Source organism: Podospora pseudoanserina, chromosome 5 (assembly GCF_035222485.1).
Source record: "Podospora pseudoanserina strain CBS 124.78 chromosome 5, whole genome shotgun sequence".
NCBI classification, from domain to species: domain Eukaryota; kingdom Fungi; phylum Ascomycota; class Sordariomycetes; order Sordariales; family Podosporaceae; genus Podospora; species Podospora pseudoanserina.
In genome coordinates this window covers 19,152-44,062 of record NC_085924.1, presented here as the reverse complement: position 1 = coordinate 44,062, position 24,911 = coordinate 19,152, and the positions used below count along the sequence as shown (strand labels likewise).

At 53.7% G+C, this 24,911-nt stretch overlaps 9 protein-coding genes across 9 annotated transcripts; 6 read left to right on the top strand and 3 right to left on the bottom strand.

The window, feature by feature from the left end:
* Positions 1–1,120: 1,120 nt before the first annotated feature.
* QC764_503010 (uncharacterized protein) lies at positions 1,121–1,875 on the top strand (the record flags this gene model as incomplete). Its single annotated transcript, XM_062947561.1, has 4 exons — positions 1,121–1,455; positions 1,577–1,601; positions 1,667–1,697; positions 1,748–1,875. The coding sequence occupies 4 exons, from the start codon at positions 1,121–1,123 to the stop codon at positions 1,873–1,875; spliced, it is 519 nt and encodes a 172-aa protein (XP_062798376.1).
* A 391-nt stretch (positions 1,876–2,266) lies between these two features.
* Positions 2,267–4,705, top strand: QC764_503020 (uncharacterized protein; the record flags this gene model as incomplete). The annotated part of the gene is made up of 1 exon (XM_062947562.1): positions 2,267–4,705. One exon carries the CDS (start codon positions 2,267–2,269, stop codon positions 4,703–4,705), a length of 2,439 nt encoding a protein of 812 aa, XP_062798375.1.
* A 1,581-nt stretch (positions 4,706–6,286) lies between these two features.
* Positions 6,287–8,969, top strand: QC764_503030 (uncharacterized protein; the record flags this gene model as incomplete). The annotated part of the gene is made up of 5 exons (XM_062947563.1): positions 6,287–7,071; positions 7,143–7,279; positions 7,337–8,213; positions 8,286–8,838; positions 8,894–8,969. Exons 1-5 carry the CDS (start codon positions 6,645–6,647, stop codon positions 8,967–8,969), a joined length of 2,070 nt encoding a protein of 689 aa, XP_062798374.1. The 5' UTR covers positions 6,287–6,644.
* Positions 8,970–9,110: 141 nt separating this feature from the next.
* Positions 9,111–10,583, bottom strand: QC764_503040 (uncharacterized protein; the record flags this gene model as incomplete). The annotated part of the gene is made up of 1 exon (XM_062947564.1): positions 9,111–10,583. One exon carries the CDS (start codon positions 10,581–10,583, stop codon positions 9,111–9,113), a length of 1,473 nt encoding a protein of 490 aa, XP_062798373.1.
* A 400-nt stretch (positions 10,584–10,983) lies between these two features.
* On the bottom strand, positions 10,984–16,953 carry QC764_503070 (uncharacterized protein). Its single transcript, XM_062947567.1, has 6 exons — positions 15,959–16,953; positions 15,469–15,883; positions 15,292–15,358; positions 12,412–15,147; positions 11,215–12,357; positions 10,984–11,093 (listed from the first exon to the last, which is right to left on the bottom strand). Exons 1-4 carry the CDS (start codon positions 16,151–16,153, stop codon positions 14,664–14,666), a joined length of 1,161 nt encoding a protein of 386 aa, XP_062798370.1. The 5' UTR covers positions 16,154–16,953; the 3' UTR covers positions 10,984–11,093; positions 11,215–12,357; positions 12,412–14,663.
* On the top strand, positions 11,270–12,960 carry QC764_503050 (uncharacterized protein; the record flags this gene model as incomplete). The annotated part of the gene is made up of 3 exons (XM_062947565.1): positions 11,270–11,703; positions 11,759–11,965; positions 12,015–12,960. 3 exons carry the CDS (start codon positions 11,270–11,272, stop codon positions 12,958–12,960), a joined length of 1,587 nt encoding a protein of 528 aa, XP_062798372.1.
* On the top strand, positions 13,469–16,521 carry QC764_503060 (uncharacterized protein; the record flags this gene model as incomplete). Its single annotated transcript, XM_062947566.1, has 3 exons — positions 13,469–13,810; positions 13,863–15,543; positions 15,600–16,521. The coding sequence occupies 2 exons, from the start codon at positions 13,469–13,471 to the stop codon at positions 14,211–14,213; spliced, it is 693 nt and encodes a 230-aa protein (XP_062798371.1). The 3' UTR covers positions 14,214–15,543; positions 15,600–16,521.
* Positions 16,954–18,118: 1,165 nt separating the features above from the next.
* Positions 18,119–20,816, top strand: QC764_503080 (uncharacterized protein). Its single transcript, XM_062947568.1, has 3 exons — positions 18,119–19,648; positions 19,717–20,434; positions 20,498–20,816. The coding sequence occupies exons 1-3, from the start codon at positions 19,050–19,052 to the stop codon at positions 20,660–20,662; spliced, it is 1,482 nt and encodes a 493-aa protein (XP_062798369.1). The 5' UTR covers positions 18,119–19,049; the 3' UTR covers positions 20,663–20,816.
* Positions 20,817–22,208: 1,392 nt separating this feature from the next.
* On the bottom strand, positions 22,209–24,745 carry QC764_503090 (uncharacterized protein). The gene is made up of 3 exons (XM_062947569.1): positions 23,336–24,745; positions 23,038–23,271; positions 22,209–22,979 (listed from the first exon to the last, which is right to left on the bottom strand). The coding sequence occupies exons 1-3, from the start codon at positions 24,175–24,177 to the stop codon at positions 22,430–22,432; spliced, it is 1,626 nt and encodes a 541-aa protein (XP_062798368.1). The 5' UTR covers positions 24,178–24,745; the 3' UTR covers positions 22,209–22,429.
* Between the last annotated feature and the right edge of the window lie 166 nt (positions 24,746–24,911).

The following is a 24,911-nucleotide window of genomic DNA, read 5'->3' as shown; positions in this document are numbered from 1 at the left end:
GGTCAGGCTGGTACGCGGACGGATGGGCGGTTGTGACCTTGTGCTGTGGGAAGGATACATTGCTCTGTATCCGGGGGAGGGCAACACGACATGACAGGCGCAATAATACTCTGGGAGGGAAGGCTACCACCAGATTGGAAAGCAAATCGTGCCGAGAGGGGAGGATCTGTGATGTCCACGACGGAGATGGGATCGCCACGGGTGGTGGCATCAACATCGGCATGCTCCGAGTCTGTCCTGGTGAGCTTGATGAATCTGGGGTCAACCGTCGTGATGACCTAGGATTTGCGACCGGCGCTGGTGTCAAGGCTACTTTGGGTAGGGAACAAGGCACGAGAGAAATAAGTCACAAAAAGGACACGATGCCTAATAGGACGCCGTTGGGAGGTAGGTGAGCTCCGAGGTTTTGGCGGTGCTTTTGGGTATAGCGTGAGCTGGGCGGGAGGACATGCCCCCTGGTGACCGATGACGCGGGAGTTGAAGTTGTATGGGTTCGGGATGATGGTAATTAGCTGTAGTACCTATGTATACAACTGGGGAGCGTTGAGATTGTGCCGGTGGGCTTAACGGCTTTCGCAAATAGGGGCAGTGGCCAAAGTGTCAAGACAATCAGCTGAAGCTTAGTCACTGACGAGCTGGAGTGCTCGATAATACAACAAGCTTTTACTCCGGACGCAGCAGTAGTCGGTATAAGCCGTGTTCCCGATTCAGACAGGGCGGACTGAGGTGTCACCCCTATTCCCCGGCTCACACGGGAGTTGGTCCCTCAGCCCCCTGGGCCATCCGGGTGAACACCGGCTCAAGGCATGAATGAACATGTGACGGATTGGATGAGATTGGACGGCGTTTGATGGGATGTTTCTGGGCAACCAGATCAAGCACCCGGGAAGCGAAGGAGGGGCAATTCCGAGTCTGTGCCGTCTGCACATGGAATCAAACGTGCTTGACGGGTACGGCATGGAGTATGTAGGACCCTTGGAAGGGCCGTGAGGTGAGGAGACCAGAAGAGAGGGAAAAAAAGATAAATCTGAGACGGATGGCACTTGAAAGAGGCTGAATTGTTTGAGGATTGCGGATACTCCTGTTACATGAAGTCACATGAGGTCAGGTAGACTAGATAATGAGAAGAGCAGAGCAAAGGTACTCACGGTACTACTGCAGTATTGTTTTGGATACCGAGTGGGTATCCATCCGTGGAGTCGCGTTCGGATGCCGCCCGAAGCTTCAAGCTTGGGAATGGCGGGCCGTGAGGCGGCTGAGCGGCGCCACTCTCTTCAGGCGATGCGGAGTCGTCGTTCCGACAAGCGCCCCACTGCGGGCTGCTGGGACCAATGGCGGCGGGGGGATGTTGCGTGCATGGCGCAAAAGACCAAATTATTCCGGATGCGCGTTCCTTCTCCAGACCATTTTTCTTGCCTCTGGAGCCGCGGGGAAGCAACCCCCACAGACAGCACCGTTTTAGCGCATCATGCCGGGACAGGGCCTGGCTCGTCGCTCGAAGACGGTCCAACGGCCCTACCTGGTGGTGGAGGTGGAGGTGGAACTGGAACTGGAACTTGAAATCCATCCACCTCAGAGCTGCTGATGAGACGGGAGTGGGAGTGGGATGGAAACGCGACGGCGGAAATCGATGCACCGAGTGCTGTTGGCACCCAGTGGCATCTAGGCCCTGGATGCTTTGGCGAGAATGCTTAGCGGTTCCGGCCGCAGAGCCCGCTCTCCCACCATTCTGCCTAAAGATAACGAGGGACTCTCTTTATATTGATGCCCGTCGCTGTTCCGACGCCTTGGCTGGCCCGACATCCAAAGTCCTGGGCTGCCTTATTACTCGACGATGCATCCACACACTGGCCTCCAGCTTGCTGCTGCTACTGACTGACTGACTGACTGACTGATTGACACCTCGGACGACGTTGATCGACACCAACACCCGACATCCACAACCAAGACCAAGACACAGCAACCAAGACCGAGGCAGCATCGAGGGAAAGGGGCAACAAGACGACTGGACTGGTGGACTGGGCTGGACTGGAGTCGAATCGAGACAACCTGCGAGAGGGACAGGCATCTCGGAGGAGCAAGGCTAAAGTGCTAGCTGCGAGTTGGGCCGAAGTTTCCCCAGAGAGGCGTGCCCGCCGAGAGGGAGCAGGAAGCGAGAAGCCGTAAAAGTCCAGAGGGCTGCCCACCACCCCCATTCCTCTCTCCAACTCATGCAGTACGACCTTCGACCAGGACCGCAGACAGACTCGATGATCAGTCGGGCACAATGGCAAGCTCAGCAAGCGGCGCCGCCGTCCATGTTTCGACGAGGGCGTCGACCACAATAACAGCCTCCTCCCCGCCAAAATCTACGATACACGACGTGCTGGGGCCAACGGTGGCAGGGCCAATAATGCCAGCAACAGAACCGCTACCGCTGGCCCTCGCTGGAACCGGTCCGGCTGGCAATAACCCGATTGGTATTAACGACATGGGTCTCGAGGCACGAGCTCGGTGCAACCAATGCGGACGACGGCGCACGACCTGCCACCACCCTCAACGCCCGCAGTCTCCGGCACCACCAGTTGCCCCAGCCGTCACGCTCCCGCCGCCCACCTCCCCGTCCTTCCAGCTGTCCTCCGTAAATCCAATTACCAACGGAAGTCTCAGCGCCGCCTACCTCCCCTTGTTTCCGCACCAGCAGCGCCCCCGCAGGCTCTCCAAGCTCAAGCACCGCAACCTTACGGCCACCTTTGCCGCCCCGCTAATAAAAAGCGATGGTCCTCCCCCGTTAACCGCTGCTGATTTCCTCGCTGCTTCTGCCCGCAGCAGCAGCAGCAGCAGCAGGCCCGTCCCCGTCAGCAGCACCTCCAACGCCATGGAGCCCCCCGTGCTGTCTTTTTACGGCAAGGAGCCCGTCCCGCTGCCCACCCGTTTCGCCCAGATCAAGCGCAGCCTCGTCGAGGGCCATGAGGCCGAGCTCGAGGCCTCGTGGGCCCGTCTGATCGAGGCCCTGCGAGACGAGGTCGACGACATTGCTCAGCGCGGCTCCCACCTCACGCCAAGCATCGACTTTGCCGACATGGACAATGCCGAGAGCAGGGCTGCCTTCTCTCGCGATCTCAAGCGCTACGGCCTGGGCCTGATCCGCGGGGTCGTGCCCCGCACCGACGCACAGGTCACCATCGACGAGACGGTCAAGTATCTCGAGAAGCAGACCGACTTCAAGGAGCCCACGCCCCAGGATCCGACATGCTTTGACTTTTTCTGGACCCCCGCCCAGGTGCGCACCCGCGCCCATCCCCGCGTCATGGCTGCCCAGAAATTCGCCATGTCGCTGTGGGACAACAACGCCGACGACCGCATGGTCACGCGCTTCCCCATCGCCTATGCCGATCGTTTGCGCATCCACGGCGCCAACATCGGAGGGGTGGGTCCGGATGCGCCGGCTGGCAAGAAGAAGAAGGCCGAAGACGATAGTGTGGCAAACGACAGCAAAAGCCTGACCCCGGACGAGGAGGCGCAAAAGGCTGCGCTCGAACTGGAGCTGCTGGGTGATTTTGCCTCGTCCACCGTGATTGCGCAGGTCGACAATGGCAGCTTGGAGCGCTGGGAGCCCGACGGATATGGGCGTGGAGGCACCTACCAGGCTGTGTTCAACGGCGAGTGGGAAAAGTATGACCCATGGGACCCAACCCACCGGGTCAGCGCCACGTCTGATCTCTACAACGGTTACGGCGCATGCAGCGTCTTCCGCATGTACCAGGGTGTCGTCGCCCTGAGCACCATCGAGCCTGGTCTTATACGCCTGCTCCCTAGCCCCAAGCTGGCCACCGCCTACTTTCTGCTCCGTCCTTTCTTTTCCCCCAAGACCAAGGCTCCAGAACGCCGTGATGGCCCCGAGTGGGAAGCCTTCCTGGACCCGTCCAACTGGGCGCTCGACAAGGAGCAATCCACCATCATCCACGGTGCTGTTCCTGGCCACGCGCAACGGTTGACGGAGCTGTGGCATCCTCACCTGCACCTTCGCAAGACTCTTGTCACCATCCCGACCCTGCAGACGGGCGACTACATTGTCTGGCATCCCGACCTGGCCTATCACATCACCTCCAACCCCAACGTCATGGCGAGCCGCGCACCAACGCCGCCGCCCATGGGCGATGAAGACAAGCCCCCTAGCCGCCCCGTCTCGATCCTCGTCTACGTCCCGGCCGCGCCGCTCACACAAAACAACGCCCTCTACCTTGCACGCCAGCGCAAGACCTTTCAGCGAGGTCACCCCAGTCCCGACTTTGACTCCACCGGCAGCGGGCTCGGAAGCGAGGCGACACACATTGGTCGTGTTGGTGAGACCGAGATTGCCGAGATTGGTGGGCCAGCGGGACTGCAAGCCATGGGTCTTGCGCCCTTTGACGTTGCACCCACGCCGCCCGCCGACATCAACGGTGGCAGCCCGGATGCCGATGTCGAGATGGACGACTCTGTCGCCGCCGCAGCTGCCGGCAAATCCAACTCTGTCACTAGGGCCGAGGCTGAAGTCGCCAGGTTGGCCAACATCATCCTGTTTCCCGACCGGTACGACTTCTACATGGCCAAGAGGACAGGCAACACCAGGAAGCGGAGCAGGGATGAAGCCGAGAGCGAGTCGTCGCCGGCTCCAACGTCAGAGGTCAAGCGCGAGGACAAGGGCAAGGGCAAAGAACAGGACACAGATGCGGGTCGGTGACTATCTTTTTGGACCGCCCAGCAAGCCAGGAACAAAAGATGGGTGGCCGGGTTCAAATTCTGGGGGATAGGGCAACCAACGCAAGCAGGTCAGGGACAGGGGCAAGGGGGTTGAAGAGGAAATGGGCGGCATGTGATACAAGGAGTCATTCTTCTTTGCGTAGATGAGACAACATACCCCGTTGTGCGAGTGCTTTTGTGGAAAGACAAAGATTTTCTGGGTCGTTGGAGTTGCTCACGATACCGATGAGGAGGGGGGTTGGGGAGCTTGGTGATTTGTTCTTTTCTTTGCATATATTTGTCTTATATCTTCTTTCTTCAACCTTGCATACTCAGACTATCTTGGATAGTAGAGCCTTAGTATAGGATATAGCGGACACAGGGGCCGTCGGAGGCATGTCCAGTATTTTTTGGACTGGCGGCAACCCAGTATCAATATCATAGGCCTCTTTTGAGGCTATTCTTTGCATTTGTTAAGGAACCGAGAGAGCTTTTACTGCTTCATTTATGTATGCCATGTTCGACATGGATTGATTCCATTCCTACCTACGACGGACCTGAATGCCAAACGATCCACCATGTGCCGACGAGAATGGCGAATGGCTCGACGTGCCATCACAACGCCAGACGACTTTGACCCTTCACACCTATCTTGACCAGCTCTGCGAGACAGCTGTGGTATGCAGCGATTAAGACTGGGTTATCATCGAGCCACTGGAGGCATTTGACGGAGAATTCTTTAAAATCGGCGACAACGGTTACGTCGTGGCCTGGGGATGACTCCTTTGGCGATACAGTACCAGTTCGATTGTGACCACAGGTATTATTACATAGACATATTCAAAACGATTGGAGGTGGGCCTATTATGGATTTGATGATATTTTCCTCACTAACAGCGTGAAGAGCCGCAGAATTGTCTCAGTTTAGTTAACCCCATCGAATCCGGCATCACTGCATACCGAGTGCGGAATGAACACTCTTGCTCCGTTACCTTGGTATCTAGTACTCGGGTGATCGAAGTTGGGTTTGAGATACAACAGCCAACTTCGACCGAATATTGCACTGAACTACTACTGGGGCTTATCGCAGACACTTACTACGACCAAAGCTACCTAGGTGGACGGGCTTAGATGGACATGTTGGGATGGCATTCTAAAGACCATCCGGGAAGTTATCGGGCTCACACAGTACCTAGTAAAGGCCCTTGAATATATCTGGATCGACGTCCTCTGCATCATTCAGAATGACTGGATTCACTGTGAGCGCGAGGCAGCCAAGATGCTAGACGTTTACGAAAACGACCCGTTTGAGGTACCCTCTCTGTCACCTCCTCTCAGATACAGTCAGCGGATGCTGTCTCACCCGCTCACTAAGCTACTGGCTCAACTTTGTAAAGCCAAACGACACATACCCAGAGCGTCTCCTCTCCAAAAGGATACTTTAAGCTGCCTTCGACGAGCTGTTGTGGGAGTGTGCGCAGTCGATCGATTGGGAACGCACGCCGTCTGCGCATTTTGCATCTGGAGGAGTCATTGGCTGTAGGACTTCTCACATGGCTGGCTGCACTCTTCAATTGTACCTCTTCATCCCACGATCTTCATTGATTCTACATAGCAGTGTCCATATGTGCTCTAAATGTTACCCAACCCAGACACCTGTTTTAAGCCACACCTTGGCACTACCCCAACTGCCGCTTGCCACACACAATTTCGTTCCCCGCATGTAATTAATCTGGAGTCAAGTTGGAGAACTGTGCAGGATGGGACAAAAGCAAAGATTACGGAGTACCGACATCATTTTTTGCCGGCGGGTCGTTGGTGCAAGGGGTGTAGAATAGCGTCAGCCATGGTTAGGAGCTTTTGGATGCCGCGAGACTTTGACTTTAACCTGAATTTTTCCGAATGTATATTGCATAGGTAGCGGGCATGGTAACAAATTCATGAAGCGTTACACCGGGGTCGTGATTCGTGTGGGGAAGTCTGTGGAAGGAAGTAGGTATAAGCAGGATGTTAGGATGGGACAAGGGAAAAGAGTATTTGTTTGTGTTGACGAGTGCTTTCAACCTGCCTTCAGGGACCGATCGTCTCCTCAATGTGGGGAGATTGGCGCGCGGTTCAGAGTTTCCGGGTCTGTGCTTCACGTCGTCGTCGTCCATTTTGTTGTTTCCATCCCATATCCGCGTGCCTTCCCCGCTCAGACCCAAGGTTCGACCACAGGGTGGACTATTTTAACTGCTTGCCGCTACTCTACACTGCTCAGCTTTTCCTCTTCCCCTGCAGCTGCGGCTTCACAAGTCGCAGTACTGGTTGCAAACATGCCTTTCGGAATACTGGACTGTAAAAAGATGGAAGTCGTGCCTGGCACGGGTAAGCTTTCTCTGCGAAACCAAAACCACCACTGGAACACCTAGGCCAACTAACGTGGGAATTGCCCACAGCTTTCATGTCTGACCAAGATGACCTCCCTCCCGAATTTTCCTGCATACCACGAGATCAACTGAAACACGGCACCGGCCGTTACAAAAACGTGATTCTCGTCCCTCAGCCATCTGACAGCCCCAACGACCCCCTCAACGTACGTCCAGCTTCCTCTGCCCTGTTCCTCCCCCAAATCTAACACACACCGGACCAGTGGCCACAATGGCGAAAGGAACTCATCCTCCTAATTACCTCCCTCTCCGCCGCCGTCGTCGGAGCCTACGGTCCCATGCTGTCCCCCGGCTTTGTCGAAATAGCCCACAACCTTGACATTACCCTTGACGCCCTCGCCCAGTCTACCGCCTGGCTCATCCTCTGCATAGGCCTCGGGTTGTTCATCACCAACCCCTTAGCCAAAATCATCGGCCGCCGACCCATCTACCTCGTTGCTATCCTCATCATGTTCATTACTTGCATCTGGGGCGCTGCAGTCAAGGAGTACGACTCCTTTCTGGCAAGTAGAATTATTGCGGGTATCGGCATGGCACCCTATGAGGTCTTGGTACAGTGCACAATTGGAGACTTGTACTTCGTTCACGAGCGGGCGACGAGGATTGCGGTGTGGAATTTATTTTTGCTGACGGGAATCAGCGGGGGCGCGTTGGTGGCTGGGTATATAATCGAGCGGGAGGGGTACCAATGGACGTTTGGGGTGTGCGCGATTCTGTTTGGGGTTTTGGGGTTGGGTGTTATTCTTGCAGTACCGGAGACGGCCTATAGGAGGGACGCGGTTGTTCCTGTGCCTGTGGCAAAGGGAAAAGAAGAAACAGAAGAGGGCAGTGTGAGGAAGATGAGGCTGGGGAGGGAGCATGAGGTGCAGTTGCAGCATGTTTCTTCTTTTACTGAGGGAGGACATGGGCCGAATGTCACCGAACAGGCAAGGTTGGAAGCGGCCGAGAGAAAGCATACTTATTGGGAGTCGTTGAGGGTCTATACTGGGCGGTACTCTCGAGCTCCGGGGTGGAAGCCGTTTGTGAGACCCGTGGTATTGTTGTTTTATCCAGCTGTGTTTTGGGGATTCCTAGTATACGGTGAGTGGGCCTTTTTGGATTGCCCCTGAGCCCCTGAACCCCTGAGTTGTCAGCCCCACTCACGATATTCAGGAACCGTCATCACTTGGATTGTCGTTTTTTCCGTCGTGAACGCAGTCATTTTTGTAAACCCTCCATACAACTTCACCATCAGTCAGACCGGCCTGATCAGCTTATCCCCGTTCATCTTGACCATCATCGGCGAGCTCATTTCAGGTCCTCTTAACGATTGGATCTGCATCTACCTCACCAAGAAAAACAGGGGAATCTACGAGCCAGAGTTTCGTCTCCCTCTCATGGCCGTTTCTCTGATAACGGGAGTTGTTGGTTTTTTTGGATTTGGCGCCTCTATTGAGTACCAGACACATTGGTCAGGTCCAGTGCTGTGCTTTGGGCTGGCCAACATGAGCTTGGTGTTTGCCGCCACCTGTGTGTTTGGATACATTGTGGACAGTTACCGTGAACTGAACGAAGAGGCATTTGTGGCCATAAATACTAGGAATCTGTTGACATTTGGCTTGACCTACTTTGTCAATGGGTGGCTGCAACAGCAGGGTCCGCTTGTTGTGTTTTGTATCCTCGGGGCGCTGTTTGTCTTTGTCACTTTGTTGACAATCCCGTTATGGTAAGTAGTTCTGCTTCATCCCTTGTGGGACAAATGCTAATCTTTGCTCTTTTAGGATCTTTGGCAAGAAATTCAGAAGCTTTACCGGGCGGAATCGATGGCTCCAGAGGTTCATGAATGATAATGAGTAATACTCGGTTTGCTTTTCTGGATCTGAGCATCCTATCAGGTGACTGATCTACGATCTTAGCCCTGACAGTCTAATAAACTATCGTCATGACCAATTTTAAAACATCAATGATGACGGGGTACCAAATTAAACAGCACGCCCCCTATAGAAAAGGGTCCAGTGCAAGGTGTCTGCTACGACTCCTCGAGTCGTGACCATAGTGACTTCGGCTCCGACTGCGGATGCGGCTACGACTTCGCCGACGGGCGTGATCCCCACTGGAATGGCGTGAATGGGTTTCTGGCATTCGACTTTGACTTTGGTCCCGACTTCCACTTCTGCTCCTGCTTCTGCTTCTATTCCTGCTCCGGCTTCTCGGCCGCTCAATGAGGCCCCAGTATTTTCTTTTCCGCAGCTCCAGAATACCCTCACCGATCCAGAGCATCTCCCTGTCAGCCCAGGCAGCCTGATCTGGAACCAAAACAGCCACATGCACACTGTCTCCCTCGTGCGGGTTCGATCGTGGGCGTTTGAGCAGAGTGACAGCTGGCAGAGCCTCACCGTCTGCTGTTATCACCTGCCTCGTGCTGCTCGACTCGACTTCCTCCAACAAGGCTCTATGTCCGTGCATCAAAGCTACAAATTGCGGTACTGTAGCACGAACCCCATCTGCGTCCGCCAGCGCACCATGACGGCTATGGCTTCGGCTATGGCTGGTTGATCGAAGATCCCTCAATGCAGGTGAAAAGGGCCGTCGGTCGTCACTGTTGCCACCTTCAAGCCTGACATAAGACGGCTTTCTCCCCCTCGAATGCGCCGAAGTTGCCGTCCATTTGAACGTTTCCGCTTCCTTGTCAGCTGGTACAAATACCGCTTTTCTCTGGATCCTCTCGTGGGTTCTCATTTTCACCAGCACGGGGTTGGGGACGTTTTGCATCGCCGCTACAGGCTGGAGCCCAACTATCTCGTCTTCGCCCTCGAAAATGACTCTAAAGAGGGTAACGGTGCCCGACATCCCCTCCTCGGCCCAAGTGACAACGGTTAGGTAGTCACAGCTATCCCCGTTGTACTTTGTCAGGTCAAAGAGCTCATTCTCCAGTCTTTCAAGCTCCCGTTTGGATGCCTTATCGACGGCCGATTTGGGGAGGTGGATGATGCGCTCAGATCGCATGAAATCGTCTTTTTTGACAGAGCGGAAGAGGTTGTGAGTCGTCTCGGCGATGCCACCGAAGCCTTCAATGCTGATGTGGCCAGGGAGTTCGGCTTTGACCGAGTTGAGCGGGGAGAATATCTTTTCGAGACGGGACTTTCGGGCGGTTTCTCGCGGAGGAAGAGTAGCTTCTTCGAATTGCACCCAGTCGAGAAATTTCGGGCCCTTGTCGTGGGGAGTATCTTGGGCTGTGGAGAGTCGCTGGTGAAGCGGCTCGTCGTTGTGAGCTTCGACCATGACAGAATAAGAGGTGGTGTTTTGACCCTGGAACTTTGGCGTGGCATATCTGTTCGCTGCCTGCTCTGCGGGTGTGTATGGTTGAACCTGCGTTTCATTGTTGGTCTCAACAAGGGCCGACGACATAGCGCCGAGGACAAACGGCGAGTTTCCGCGATGTGCAACACGGTCTTTGGATTCGGAGTACATGGTTCCTGTTGAGGTTTTGCCAGCTGCATGAGACAGGTTTTAGATGGCAAAAATGAACAGCAAGAATGACGGCTTTAAAGCAGGCAGCCTGTGCGCCGCGAAGGGTGGTCAGCCAGCAGCCCTTCATAGCCACATGCAACAGCCATCTCACAGCTGCCTGTCGGGCACTGGGACGATTGGATCGGGCAGAAATGATGACCAGTCATATAGACAAGACACGTCGAGCATGACACCAACACGCGCCCGGCGGGAGGCACAGAACCCCCACAGGTCGAGCCCTTGAGGCTCAGACGGTTAATTCCGTCCCAAGGATCATCAGCTCCCGTCAACCCCACCCACCCTGTGATCATGGCATGTGGGCCCATGGCGGAGCTGGTAGCCGCCAAGACAGCCAAGATTAGAGGGCTGAAGTGCCCTAACAGTTGGACAATTCTATTGTAAGAGAGCATGTTAAGACCTCAGGCGGCTTGGCATCGTGTTTCGTATCCCGCATATTGCGTTTAACCAGCCCTGACCCATGAAGATTAGCTTGATTGCCTCGTCAGCTTGTTCAGGGGTGGAATTGGCAACGTCGTCTTCCATATTTATGATGGCTTTTTCAGAAGAACTTTTGTTGATTTGCTCTACTTACAATTCCTGCTTTGTTATGGCCTGTCGAGTTGCGCGGGTAAACACCACAAGACGCCATGCCGACCATTAGCAGCACCAATCCCGAGTTCATCGAAGCAGAGCCCTTGCTGAGTCTTGAAGATGAACAGGCAGCCGATGCTATCTACTATCAACACACACGCTCAAAGCCGGCACAGCAGCCCCCACAATGGCACAGAATCATAGCGCGTTTCCAGGTCCAAAGCTCCGGTAGCATCATCTTGCTGCTGTCCCTGCTCACGTTTGCCATTGTCACCAGCGGCATGATGTACATGATTCCGATGTTCCGTCTTCTCGAAGATGCTTTTTGCCACCTTTATTACGACAAAGACCCTTCCGAGCCTATCGACGAGCACATGTGCAAAGTCGACGGTGTGCAGAAGGAGCTTGCTTTGCTTGGTGGTATCTCAGCCATGATCAATTCGCTGGTTGGTGTTGTGGCGGCTTTGCCATATGGTGTTCTCGCCGATCGGTACGCAGCCTGATCAGAGATGTCTTGACTACTCAATTTAACAACATGAATCTAGAATTGGCCGTAAGCCTACATTCGCCCTCGCCTATGTTGGCATCGTCATTGGATTTGGATGGGGGCCACTCTTACTGTTCTTTGGGGTGGCACCCAACATGTACCTCGTCGTGATGGGCTGTCTATTCTTTCTAATCGGCGGAGGCGTCCCCGTCGCCATGAACTCGCTCAATGCAATGGCATCCGACGTCAGTACAGAAAGTGATAGGTGAGTAGATCCCAAGCCCATGTTCTGCCTGCCACTGACCGACCTTCAGAGCTATCGGCTTCTTATATCTTTCCTTTGGCGCTGTGTCAGGAACCTTGGTAGGCCCGTTCCTGGCCGGAATTCTCATGCAAACCATCGGTCCTTGGTGTCCCATTGCCCTCGTCTTTGCTCTCACTCCCTTCATCTTCGGCGCCTTGCTCTTCCTTCCCGAAACCTTGCCCGTCCAACTGAAAGAAGCGGCACAACGAGGACGACAGCCACTCTCGAAAAAGCTCCGACACGCGATGAACGAGTTTGGGGTTTCTTTGTCCCTGCTGAAGAATAGGCAGCTGTTGAGCTCTTTGGCACTCTTCCTCATACAGCCTGCCATCTTTGCTGCGTATTCGACAACCCTTGCCCAGCATGTCAGTAAATACTTTGGCTGGACGCTGGCCGAGACCAGTTACCTGCTTACGCCCCCGCTGGGCATCCTTCACTTGGTTGTCCTGGTTGTGCTGCCTCGTGTAGGAAAGCTGATTACCGATCCGACGGGCAGATATGGGGTTTCCATCTTCGCAAAGGATCTCGTGCTGACAAGGGTGTCACTGGCTCTCATGGCGACAGGAGCTCTCGTCCAGGGGTTCAGCACAGGAATAGCAGTGTTCCTCATTGGCCTGACCATTCATACCCTTGGGTCGGGCAGCGCGCCACTTGGCCGGGCTATTTCGACGGCTTATGTTGACCCCCAGCACACGTCGAGGCTGTACGCCGTGATTAGCATGCTCGAGACTGGCGGCGCGCTGATAGGCGGACCAGTACTAGCTTGGTGCTTCAATGTAGGCATGAAAAAGTCGGGATTCTGGATCGGGCTGCCGTGGTTTTATGTCGCTAGTCTTGTCGCTGTTGCCATCGGGGCAGTGATGTTTGTCACCAAACCAAGCATGGAGCTGAGGTCGGGAGTGCCCGAAGAGACTGGAGGTTTGTATTATCATTCTGCTGGCGAGGAAGAGTGTTAGTATGTAAACAGTCCCGTCTTGCACTCTCCCAAATTTCATGCGGAGATCTGGGCCTGTCTCGGGACCATGTGGAATGGATGTGAGGGCCGTTTCTCGGCGTCCGCGACGCTGACCGGGCAGCGTTCGGTGCAGACGGCACAGTGTGTTCCAGGAACGCAGAGTCGGATAGCGGTCAAGCTGGTTGCGAGCTGAGACCGTATCGGGAGATTGTATGCATGCAGGGTCATGCAACATTGAGCCAACGACGTGGTGAAGCTCACATCTGAAGGCGCTTGCAGCAAACCAAAAGGGAAAGGCCTGGGGTCGCCGAGCCCCTCATCCGCAGCGACCTTGGTCACCTAGCCCATTTTGGGAGGAAGAAGCAATCATGATGGACAATTTCAGTTCCTCAAATACCGATCTTCAGGAGCCTCTTGGACCCGATAGGTACTTATAGGGTTTCTCTTGAGACATCAATCCTCCCAATTTGTATTACCATTCTTCTTTGACCACCCACAACACGGTCGACATGTCTCCTGGCAGAACTCTCCTCGTGCTTGGCTCTGGGCCTGGTATTGGCCGGTCGGTGGCCACGCTGTTTGCCTCGAAGCGGTACAACAATGTGGTCCTGATTGCCAGACGCGCCGAGCAACTCGAACAAGAGAAAAAAGCCGTCCTGAACACTGTCAGCAGCCAGATAAATGTGAGGACATACGCGGTCGATGTCACACACACGCACTCCCTCCTCCAAGCACTCGACGACGCCGATGCCGCCTTTGGCAAGCCTGATGTGGTGTTTTATAACGCCGCTCGTGTTCTCCCATCGGCGCTATTGACCCATCCCCTCGAGGATGTCGAGTACGACTTCAAGGTGAGTCGCGCTGCGCGGGAACGGTAATGGCAAGTTGCTAACGGCTCCCAAGATCAATGTCAGCGCTCTGTACATTGTCTCACAGCGGTATATACCACACCTTGTGTCGCTGGCCAAAGCGGATGCTTCAAGCCGGCCTGCGCTCATCGTGACGAGCTCTGCCCTGCCGTATCACCCAATCCCTCAGCTCTTCAACCTGTCCTTGGCCAAGGCCGCTCAGAGGAATCTTGTGCAAAGCTTGAATCTGTCGTATACACCCGAGGGCGTGCATATTGGTGTGATCAACGTTGCTGGTCAGGTTGCGCCGGAGGACGAAGTGAGAAATCCGACTCGCATCGCGGCCAAGACCTGGGAGTGGTTTCAGGGAGCAAAGGACAAGCCGAATTTTGAAGTCGTGATTTAGAATATCGTGGAGTTGGTAAAAGACGATCTCTTGGGAATGAACGGTCGAGGATAGAAAACGAAATGAAGCACTCTGTTCTTTTGGTCTACCTCATGAATCCTGCATCTACCGTGTGTCACAGGACTTGAGCCTCCTCAAAGGACACCCTTGCTCAGTTGATCGCGACATGTGATCCTGGCTAGCACTGGTCAGCGGTTGGAGCTCTGCTCTCAACCACTCGGATGGCCCGTGTGGCTTCCCGGAGCCTGCTGAATATGGGATCACACCGAACTTTGTAGAAGAGAATGGCTGTGTTGAATGCTCTGCTTGATGAGAGGCCTGTAGTGGCCATGTCTAACTTTGTGTATGTCGAAGTGAAAAAGTGTTAAGAAAACCTCCTCCATTAAAGAACGCCGGTCCCTCCTCCCATTATGCATTCCACCCATGCAAACTCCTCAACTGTGCCTAGCCTTAGACACTGCTGCTCCATGAAAAATCCTTCCTCACCATGATCTCGTTCTGATATGAGTCCTCTGGACTACTCTTCCCGTTTACACAAGTCTTTGACGAGTCTCTCGAGTCACCCTGTCGCTGGTGTCCCGGTAGATGATGCCCCGGCTCGCCCGAGATGTCCACCGTCAGTTCGATTTCGTCGTCCCCTCGCAGAGTTGCATCCAGCCCCCCGTGGTGCTTCCTACCGCTGATCTTGTGGCCAGCCTTGGACGGACTGGGCTTATCCGACATGTACACTTTGGGCGTGTCCGGGTATCCCGACAGCTCACCCCTCCACCAGCGTCTGACCAAGGGTGCATAGGTGGGGAGGCAAGCGCAGACAATGCCGATGAATGGCTCGCAGCAGGACCAGATGAAGACTTTGGACATGGCCCACGTGAAGTCTGGGGACTTGACGAGCTGGTCCATCATGACGATTCGGATGGCCGAGGCCACGCACACACTATGGTAAGGCATCAGTGGCAAGGTCAAACAAGGTTACAGTCAAGCTGAGGGGAAGGGGTCGGCGTGACCGAGACACAGCACGGATACCGAAGGGTGGCCGGAGCAGGGGCATGGGGAGGGGTGAAGACAGAAATTCACGCACAAGCTGCCGAGGAGAAGGATTCCGCCTACAAACACCTTTTTGGTGGTGGGCATGTTGAGCTTCCAAACTGTGATGGGATTTTGGTGGTTAGCATGGGATACCGTGTGAGGACTTCCGGAGAGCCAAGCTGAGATCCATGTGAGAGTCACCGGGCGAGTGGAAACAATGGGAACATACCTGTGGGAATCGGCACCAAAAGAATGGCCACATCAATCACCAATCCGATGATGCCGTTGCAAAAGTAAAACAACGGTGCGTCGATACATGATCCCGTGGCCGTTGGGTCGGTATACTGACGCCAGTAGTAGTCGATGGGCCTGCACCCTGCGAGCCATGTGATGGTCACTTCTGCCCAATGGGCACAGGTGAAGCCAAAGACGATGTACCAAATCACGTTTGTCCCAAACACACGGCGGTAAAATAGCAAGATGGAGACTTTGGTTGCCGAGATGCAAGTGATGTAAACGATGACGAAGGCGTAGGTGGTTTGGTACAGCTTGGTGAACTCCTCATGGGTGACCACCCAAAGATGCTTTCCGCCACCCCAGGGAACACTGATGAGGCAACACACCGCCGTTCCAATGCCCATAACCTGAATTTACGGTGAGCCGGTCAGCAAAGCCTGTCCTTGTTCCCCACGGCATCCTCTTCGTTTTCAAGTACTCACCGCTGCAAAAAGAATAACATAGTCGTCGGCAGCCAGACCCGGCCCCTTGTTTATCAGCCGTGTAAAAAGCCGCAAAACGACGGAGCTGAGCCCGAGGACCATGATGCCGACGACTGAGCCGATAATATCCCCGTTCTGATTTTCCGCCAGGTTCACGCCGAGCGGCGCCTCGCCCCACGCTCCCGAGTTCGACATGGTCTTGTTTGAGCGCTAGAAAATGGATAAAACGAGTGGAATGCGGATTTTGTCACGCCAAGGAGCGGCAGAAGTGAGCACGAGGGAGTAAAAGTTCTCCAATATTCAAGGCCGAAAATGAGTGTGGAAGTTGAAGGATTGGTGGTGATCAAAAGAAGGCCTCCCCGCGTGACACCTCTGCTTCCACAGCCGTGTGAGCAAACAGTGGAGAGGAAAAGCCCACCGGCGGCGAGGAGTGAGGAAAGGCTGCTTGTTTTCTGTCCATCTTCTTTGTGCCATTGGTATTTGCTTTTTCCCCATGGCTGTGATGAAGATTAGCTTTCCATCCAATGTTTAGCAAGCCTCCGACCCAGACTATTTGTTCGAGTGTTAGTGTGGTGTTAGTGCTGTAGTCACATAGATTATTTGCGGGGCTCAACAACGATAGTTGCCTGTTACAGCTGGTTCTGCAGCATATCGCCTCCAGGAGAAATGGAAGACCGGTATTCGCGAGAGGCTTGTGTTCGAATCGGTTTAGGGGACGAGAGCGTGCCGCCCAACAGCACGATTTAGATCTGTCAGAGACTGAACCAATGGTACCAATGGTCTTGGGCGATCTCCCGCATCCTGTGAATTGCCCCCAGAGGCCCGCTTTGTGCTGAGGATTTTGACTGGACAGCACTTGCATGTGGTCGCTCCCAGATGGCCGAGTAGCCCCTTGGTGTCTGCAAGCATCATTCACCATTAGCCCTCGCTTGCTCTTCTCTGACTGGGTTTTCTGGCAGTCCCGCCGAGACATTGGCCCAGCGACAATGTCACTGATCGATTGCTCGCCGCGCTGGTACATCAGGGGGTGGTTTTTTATTCTTTCCCGCGTGTAGCACCGCGTTAAGAGCAGTGCCGATTGGCGTTGTTCTTGGTTGGGGTCGGGAAGCCAAGGATCGCGTGCCGTGTCTTGGCATGGAAATTCAGCTTTGGTGTTTTCAGGGGTCGTGTCTCTCGCTTCCATTGTTCTGCTGAAGCAGATCGTATCCCGATCTGGATAAGTGTCTATGGCTGAACAATTGTTTTATGGCGATGGACAAATTTATGCTGAGAATGTTTTCCCCTTAAACATCAGGTCTTCTTTCAGAATCACTCGATTCACCTGTCAAGCTGTTCTCAAGTTGTGTGACGGTGATTCGGCAAGAGCATGACAGCCAGTCATCTCAACCCTCGGTCAGTACAGTCGGGTTCGAGTCTCGCACATCTCTGGATCTTGCACAAATCGTGCCAGGTTCGATGCCGGTTGGCATTCCCACTTGGAGGATGACATAGTGTGTGCATGTAGGCTGGGCCCGGCCAACTCAGACGTCCCTGACCGACGTCAGCTTGCTTTCAGTAGGGCATTGTGGCTGAAAACTCTTCAGTACCGCAGGGATAGCTTCTGATGGATGCCTGCACGGTTGAGCATGGACAGCACTCGTTGTTTGGTTCCTGCAGCACATGTCATGCTAGCAGGAACAGACAGCAGGCAAGGCAGCGGAAAAGGGCTGAGCGCAGAATGTTCTGAAGCCATTGGCAATTTCTAGCTCGAAATGGGCGAGCAAGCCACCGCTGTGCGTTGTTTCCACCGCTGGGTCTTGAATCGAGACATGGCAACGTGCCTTAATATTGATGTGTCTTGATTCAAGAGGGTACCTACCATGCCCCGACTGGCAGTTTCCGCGGCACGCACCGTGAACCGTGGGACGTGCCGGCTTGGATTTGGGGGTCTCACAGACCAATTCCTGCCTTTCAAGCTGGCCGATTGGTCTGTGCAAGTCCACGGTACAAGCTGTCAGGGAGTCGAGATGTGGGCAACACGTGTACGATTACTGACGCTGGGGTCTCACTCAGTCTAGCGGAATCTGCACGGGCAAAAGTCGGAATCGGTAGAAACAGCCACCACCAAGACAAAGCAAGCAAGCCACCCTGGAAGACCCAAGAACGTGGAAATCCTCAACGTTGTGGCCAGGGTATGCTGTCTACTCGGTGACCGGCACCGTTGAGCTGTTAGGCATCAAGAAGCGCTTTTTTATTCCCCTTCCTAGCGTCTCCAGTCGTCAACGAGGGCCCCTCTTTCGTCTCGGCTACCACTCCACTCCACTCCAGTAGAAGCCCAAATTCAGGTCACGGGAATTCACATGGGAACATCCCAAGGAGGAAAGACGGTTGACCACTCGGCTGGGAGGGGAAAGCGGTCTTGTCACTCCTTATCATTGGGTCGAAATGGACTGAGCATCCTTCCCGAGTGTCACAAGAGCCGTCCTCTCCACCTGCCCAGGACCCCTTGATGTTTCCAAGTGGGAGCCCAAGGTCGGCGACTTACCGACATGGGCGTCCCGGTGTGTTGGCGTGGGAGGGTGTGGTATGATTTTGGTGAGATATCCACCCAAACTGCCGGGACTCATGGGTGGGCATGGGTGAGGTTGCGGACCATGTTCTAAAGGTCAGGCAAGGTATCCGGGATCCGGAATACCCTGGAGAGACATACTATATGCTCGGTAAGCCCTGATCCATAGTGACGATGGTGCCCACACCAACCATGTCACCGGTACTGGCGGTATCCAAGCGCTCGAGGAACAAACAGGCGTAATCAAGGTATTGTTCAAGGCCTGAAAAGTGGCACTCTGTAAGTGGCCTGTAGGTGATTCGTTCAGCCCTGGCTTTCTGCAGTTTGCGCCCGTTCCGAACCCGGGAGGGGGTATTGGTATCCTTAGGACTGTTGTCGGTTGTTGTATATAAAATCCCTCGACTGCTGTTGATGCTGATCGTCTACCTCCGCATCTACCTCTTTATCTATTCCGAATTACTTGGTAACTAGACCAGTTACACAGACTCTACCACCTTCTACCGTGCAAGTCATATCGATCGTTTAAGGACTCTGGAGTTGGCCATGACTCCGCTCTCAGAGTTTATCTTCCTCTCCGTTCTTGGGAGCATCTTTACGCTCATAGTGTCTACGCCATGGAGGCCATGGCTCATGAAGCGCCTGTCTCAGCACACCATTCCGTCCTTCAATCTTTTCAAAGGATTCACTCGATCGGGCATAGTCTTTTCAGATTCGACGAACACCTACAATTCAACATGCGCCTTCAATAAACAGAAGCTCGACACCATCCACGACCTGTCTGACTGCCACGAAGTCGCCTCATCATTCTCCACCCTTGTTCAACAGGATGGAGCTGGTTGCTGGCCTCCGAGATCCAATCACAATGAAAAGATATGGCCCGCATGCCTCCAGGCATATAAAGACATCTACCATGAGATGGCTCCCCTCCTACCAGCGGAGAATGCATCTCTTGACGACAACATCAACGAAAGGCGCATATTCGAGTTCAGGACACGCTTCGCTCAGCTTTTGAGTCAAAAGGTTGACCTGGCTGAAGTTCAGAGACTGCTACAAGCGGCCGATGCTGGAAGATGGGATGTCTTCCCCAGGGATGCTTACAATGGGTTCTACTGCTGTGTGGCTTGGTGTAGACATGCTTATAGGTAAGCGTCCTATGTCGTCCATGTCTGGACTGGGTTCACAAAGATATCCATGTGGCTAACAAAATCAGATGGGCAAGCATCCCAGTAGTCCGCCTCGCCCAACTCGAAAAGTCCATTGCCCTCCCCATGGAACTCGTCATACCCTGGAACTCCATGCAGTCGCACTTTGGTCTCGATTCCGAATCCGGAAACAACATGTCTAACCTGGTTCTCAACTTCAACCCAGCTGGAGGCTACGTCCTCAAGATCAATACCGGCCTCTCGACTCTTATTCAGTCCTCAGAGGAGGAATTCGCCCGCATCTTTCAGGAGGTCGAAGTGCTAGGTGTACCAATCTACTGCTCCATTGTCGAAAGTATCGTGACATACGCCCGGGGTGACAAGGAGTCTTGTCTCGAACATGTCCGTGACATCAAAGGCCAGCTACGCCCTTTGCTAAGCAGCTATTACGACCGAGTTCACGACGCCAAGATTGCGAGATCAGTGTGGCTGAGCCGCGTTCAAGGGTTTTATGCCTGGGGCGTGGGACACCAGAATAACACCAATGGAGAGTGGGAGAAGTTTGATGGGCTGAGTGGAAATCAGGTCTTGCTGTTCCAAGCCCTGGATGCGTTTTTGGGATTGGAGGCGTACCTGCCCAGGCTGATCCAGGAAAGAAATGTCCCTCTCTTGCAGAGAAGATTCTGCAAAGTGGTCAAGAAGCATACCTTTAGGGGCCAGTTGGCAGATGAGGGGGTTGATGGAAAGATCAAGAAGGAGTTCGAGGATATTGTCAAAAGGCTGAGGGTAAGCTTCTGATACTGATACATACCTGGTACCTATGTTGCTTTGTTTACTAACAGAAGATAGGTCTTTCGATCTGCGCACCGTACCAGAGCCAAGGTGTATCTCACACAGTCCGCACCCGAGAGATTGCCCATGACAGCGGGCAAGTCGCTGCTCAAGGATAATATGGACCAGAGCTTACTGTTTTTGGATCAGTTCATGGTCGGCAGGTTGCAACAGACGGTATAGGTAGTGGATGGTACATGCACACTGTTTTTGTTTATTCTGTTACTGGTAGGGATAGAAGCTGGGTTATGAGACGGACATACTGGCGCAAGTCACTGGACTGGGAATTTGTCATGTTATATACCATGGATCATAAGAATTGAAAACTTGTGTAGCGTTCATTGCTGGGAATTTTCACCGCGATCTTTAAGGATGGAATCCATTACCTTGACCTCTATGATTGCAAAGGCACCACGGGCCCTGCATCGCATACACACTCTTCAGCCAACCTAAGCCTGCACATCGCATATAACCAACTCAGGGGTACCTAAACAGACGTTTCACTCATGGCCACTCCAAAGCAACCGCAAGTCCATTCTCTCAGAAAGGATACCATGGCAACGTCATCATCTAACACAGTCTGAACTTAAGTAATAGCTTAAAGATTGCCCAACAAGAGCTGAACTACCTACATGCATCAACGGTGAGACTCTAACTTCAAAACAACCCAGCCAGAACCAAAAGCTCACACATGGGAATCTACCACCCACCGCTTCATCCTCTGAAACACTGGGAGTCGGGCGGGCTAATGGTAGAATGATAGAACACCACGGCCGACTTGGCATCAAAAGCCAGACTTCCACTCAGTCCAATAGAAGCTGATGCCGCATCAATCACCCAGTCTCTTAAGTACCCCGACACAGATTGCTTTTTTGTTACGGTTGGGACAAAGCATCAGCAAAAACCCGCATCAACCTTTCAGCTCTATCGGATGCTGATTTGTAGTTGCCCTGGGTCACCGATAGCATCGTACTGTCGACCAGGACTATTCTTAGAAACAGTAAGCTGTGTGACATTGATTTTGATTTAGTTGGAGCGTTGTGAGCACGATACTGCACAGCGGAGGATCAAGGAAGTTCCACGTTGTCAATACGATTTGCTGTCAACTCGAAGACACAGAAGTGATAGTATCTACCAACTTATCGACACAACGAAAATGGTACATCGTTCAAATGTTTCAAAGTCCGAAGCATTTGCTATCTCTGCGGGTGGGAAATACCAATCCTGTCATGGAGACGAGTGTACTGGAAAGCAATAGACATTCGACTAGGTTACCCCTCCATACCAGGTATGGAACCAATGCATATACAATTCTGCCCTTCGCTGCACAACTGATGAGTCGAGCTGATCGACCTGCAAGTGACTTGGTTCAAGTGTTGTTTACGGATACGAGATGAACGTAAAAGTAGGGAGGAGAGCGACCCCCGCCCCACCCGGCATGAATTCCTACCCATGTGGCTAATAAGAAGAGCAAAAAGTCACTGCATACCAGGTAGACCATCTGAGCCTCTTAGCAGTACATGTATTGCACAGTCGGAGGCTAGTTTTTGCCGAAGTCATCAAGCGGCACTGTTCCTACTCGCCCGTCGCATTCTTCCAATCGGGGAGATCATGGATGCATCCAGTCTGCATGACATCCGTCATGCATATCATTCCAGGTAGGGGAAGTTCCCGAGTGTGAAATCGCCGCGGGATGTCCCTTGGTCGGCATATACATATGCAAAGTTGGCTCAAATCCGAGGGCGAGTCCGGTTGATACAGCTACAACCCAGCTCCCTTTCACGGGCACATACATCTGCGTTAGACTCGATTCTGCAAAGTATGTGCCTATCTATTGTGCCTAAATTCCAACCGAAGAATGCTGTATCTATAGGCCCGTCCGTCTACCAATCTATCAGTCTACCCATTGAACAAGCTTGAACACCAATCATCGGACAACCCAACAATGCATCAGTCACGCTTGACACCAATTGCACCCACTCGTCTCAATCCAACAGCGCATACCCCACAAACAAACACCATCCAACCAAACATGATCCAAAAAGCTACCCTATATCCCTCCATAAGGGCTTCGGGGGATGATTTGTTGTCAAATTGCGAGTTGTTTGTGACCGATGAGGCAACGACCTGCGTCACACTTAGCCCAATGGCGACCCCAAGCTGAGCACACGTGTTGAACACTGCGCCGCCTAAAGCCTGCATGTGCTTCGGGAAAACATCCGAAATGATCAGGAGGCCAACTGTAAAGAGAAGGTCACAGCTGATGGGTGAGAGGATCTGCGCAACAAAGGCGTTCTCCCAATATACTTGGTCGGTACGGACCAGGGCCATCAACAAGGCCGAAACAGTGCTGACGATTGTAGTGATGAGGACGGTCCAGAATACAGGCATGCGGTTGACAAATATGCCCGTGAGAATGCTGGTGATAATCCCGGCTACCAAAGAGGGAAGCACTTGAAGGGACGCCGTCAGAGCAGACTGTCCCTGAATGGTTTGGAAGCTAAGGTAAGGAGACAACGCGTTAGACATAAACCATGAAGCTTCGGAAACAGGCTTACAATAGACTGCTATACAACTCCATGCAGTTGATCAAAGCGTTGGTCAGCATAACCATGACGCAGGCGCTCGTAAACACACCGCTTCGCCAGAGAGAGTTCGGGATCAGTGCTGTGCGGTTCTTCCTGGTCTGGTAGTGCATCCACCCCACAAAAGATGGAACAGAAAAGACAGAAATTACGAGCAAAACGATGGTGACAGCCTGACGAATGTCCTGAATGTTGGCAGACAGGGATCTAGAAGCATCACTCAATTAGCTTATGCAGGCCCGCAGAATGTTTCACAGGTGTTAATGCTTACGCTAAAACGTATGAAAACATGGCCAGCCCCATGCTGGCCAAGCCTACTCCGATCCAGTCGATCTCACCTCCGAGCCGCCTCAGAACGGATTGGCTACCGGATGAGTGAATGTCTTGCGGAAGTGACCATATCCCAATGGTAAACAAAACTATGCTGCAGGCGGCTACAAGGTAGAAGGCTGGCCGCCACCCCACCGTGTCTGTCATGACCCCCGTGAGCACCAAGCCAAGACTGAACCCGAGCGGCTGGCTGAATCCGAGGCATGCAAACCCCATGTTCCGCGGCCGGCCCTCGGCCACACTATTGGAGATGATGGATATTGCTGAGGGGGCAATGATGGCGTTTGTGATGCCCTGAAGGGCCCGGAATGCTATTATTTGACCTTCAGTTTGTGCCAGACCGCAGGCCAGAGCAAAGATGGAACTGAGGAAAGAGCCAACGAGGTTGACCTTTTTCACACCGACAACATCGGCGATGGAGCCGGCCAGCAACAAACAGGAACCGGCCGTGAGATAGTAACTCGAGGTGGGCCAAACCAAGAGGCTCTCCTGTAGACCCAGCTCCGAGTGCATGGCAGGTAGAGCGATGACGATGATGCCATTGCAGAAGCTGCTGAAGAACAGCAGGCCACAAAGCTGGGTGGTCACGATGATGGCGCGGCCTTTGGGCAGCAGAGCCGGCCTTGACTTGGGCGAGATTGGAGATGCCTCTGGTTCTGAATCAGAAGCCACGACTGTTGCATCGCGGCTCTGGCTTTTCCGTGAAGTCGCGCCCGAGTTTGTGGTGGAGGGGTCGAACGAGATGGTGTGCAACTCGGTCACGGTGGTCGTTTTGGTCGCCATGTTGTGCGATGCGGGCAAGGACGTGAGTGGTCGCTGGCTTCTCAAGGCTGCATATCTCTAGATGCTGGTTGTCGTCAATCAGCCGGCGGTGAGGGAGTGAGGTCGATTTGATGGCGAGATGCGGTTGTGTTGCAGCGCAGGTTGGAGAATAGAAGATGCAGGTGCATTTGCATTCAATTTCGCCATCCAGCACGACAGGTTCGTCAAAGAACAGGTCCATTTTAAACCGATGCCCCTTTCAGCTTTGGTGTGTCATCGGGCAAATCGGGGCCCGGATCTCGTTCCAGCTTCCAGTCAGCAGCCGCGTTGGAGCTAGTCATATCCCTTGGAGGCATAGTAGAGCGGATGTTTCTACCTTAGAGGCAGGTGCCACGAGGCAGGATCGAGTCGGTGTACTGTAGGGAATGTTTGCCCCATTTCTCATTCACCGTTGCGGCGCGGAGCTCAAAGAACCAAGGAAGACACGCAGACCGAAACACGGGACAGCGCCGAGAGCCCCATAGGGTTTTCAACTCCGGGGACCGCTGAATTGGAAGCCGTTGGTGAGGCCCAACTGCGAACATGTGAGTCCGTCTCGGATGTGAGTGGTTGGATGTGTGCGGAGCGGAGGGAAACAGAGACACCAACGGTTCAGCAGCCACGCGCCTCAGACGGCCCGCCCCACAGCCCTCAAACCACCTAATAAACCGCATCTAGCTCTTGGCATCTTCACAGGCACCCCGCTCAGCGTCTCA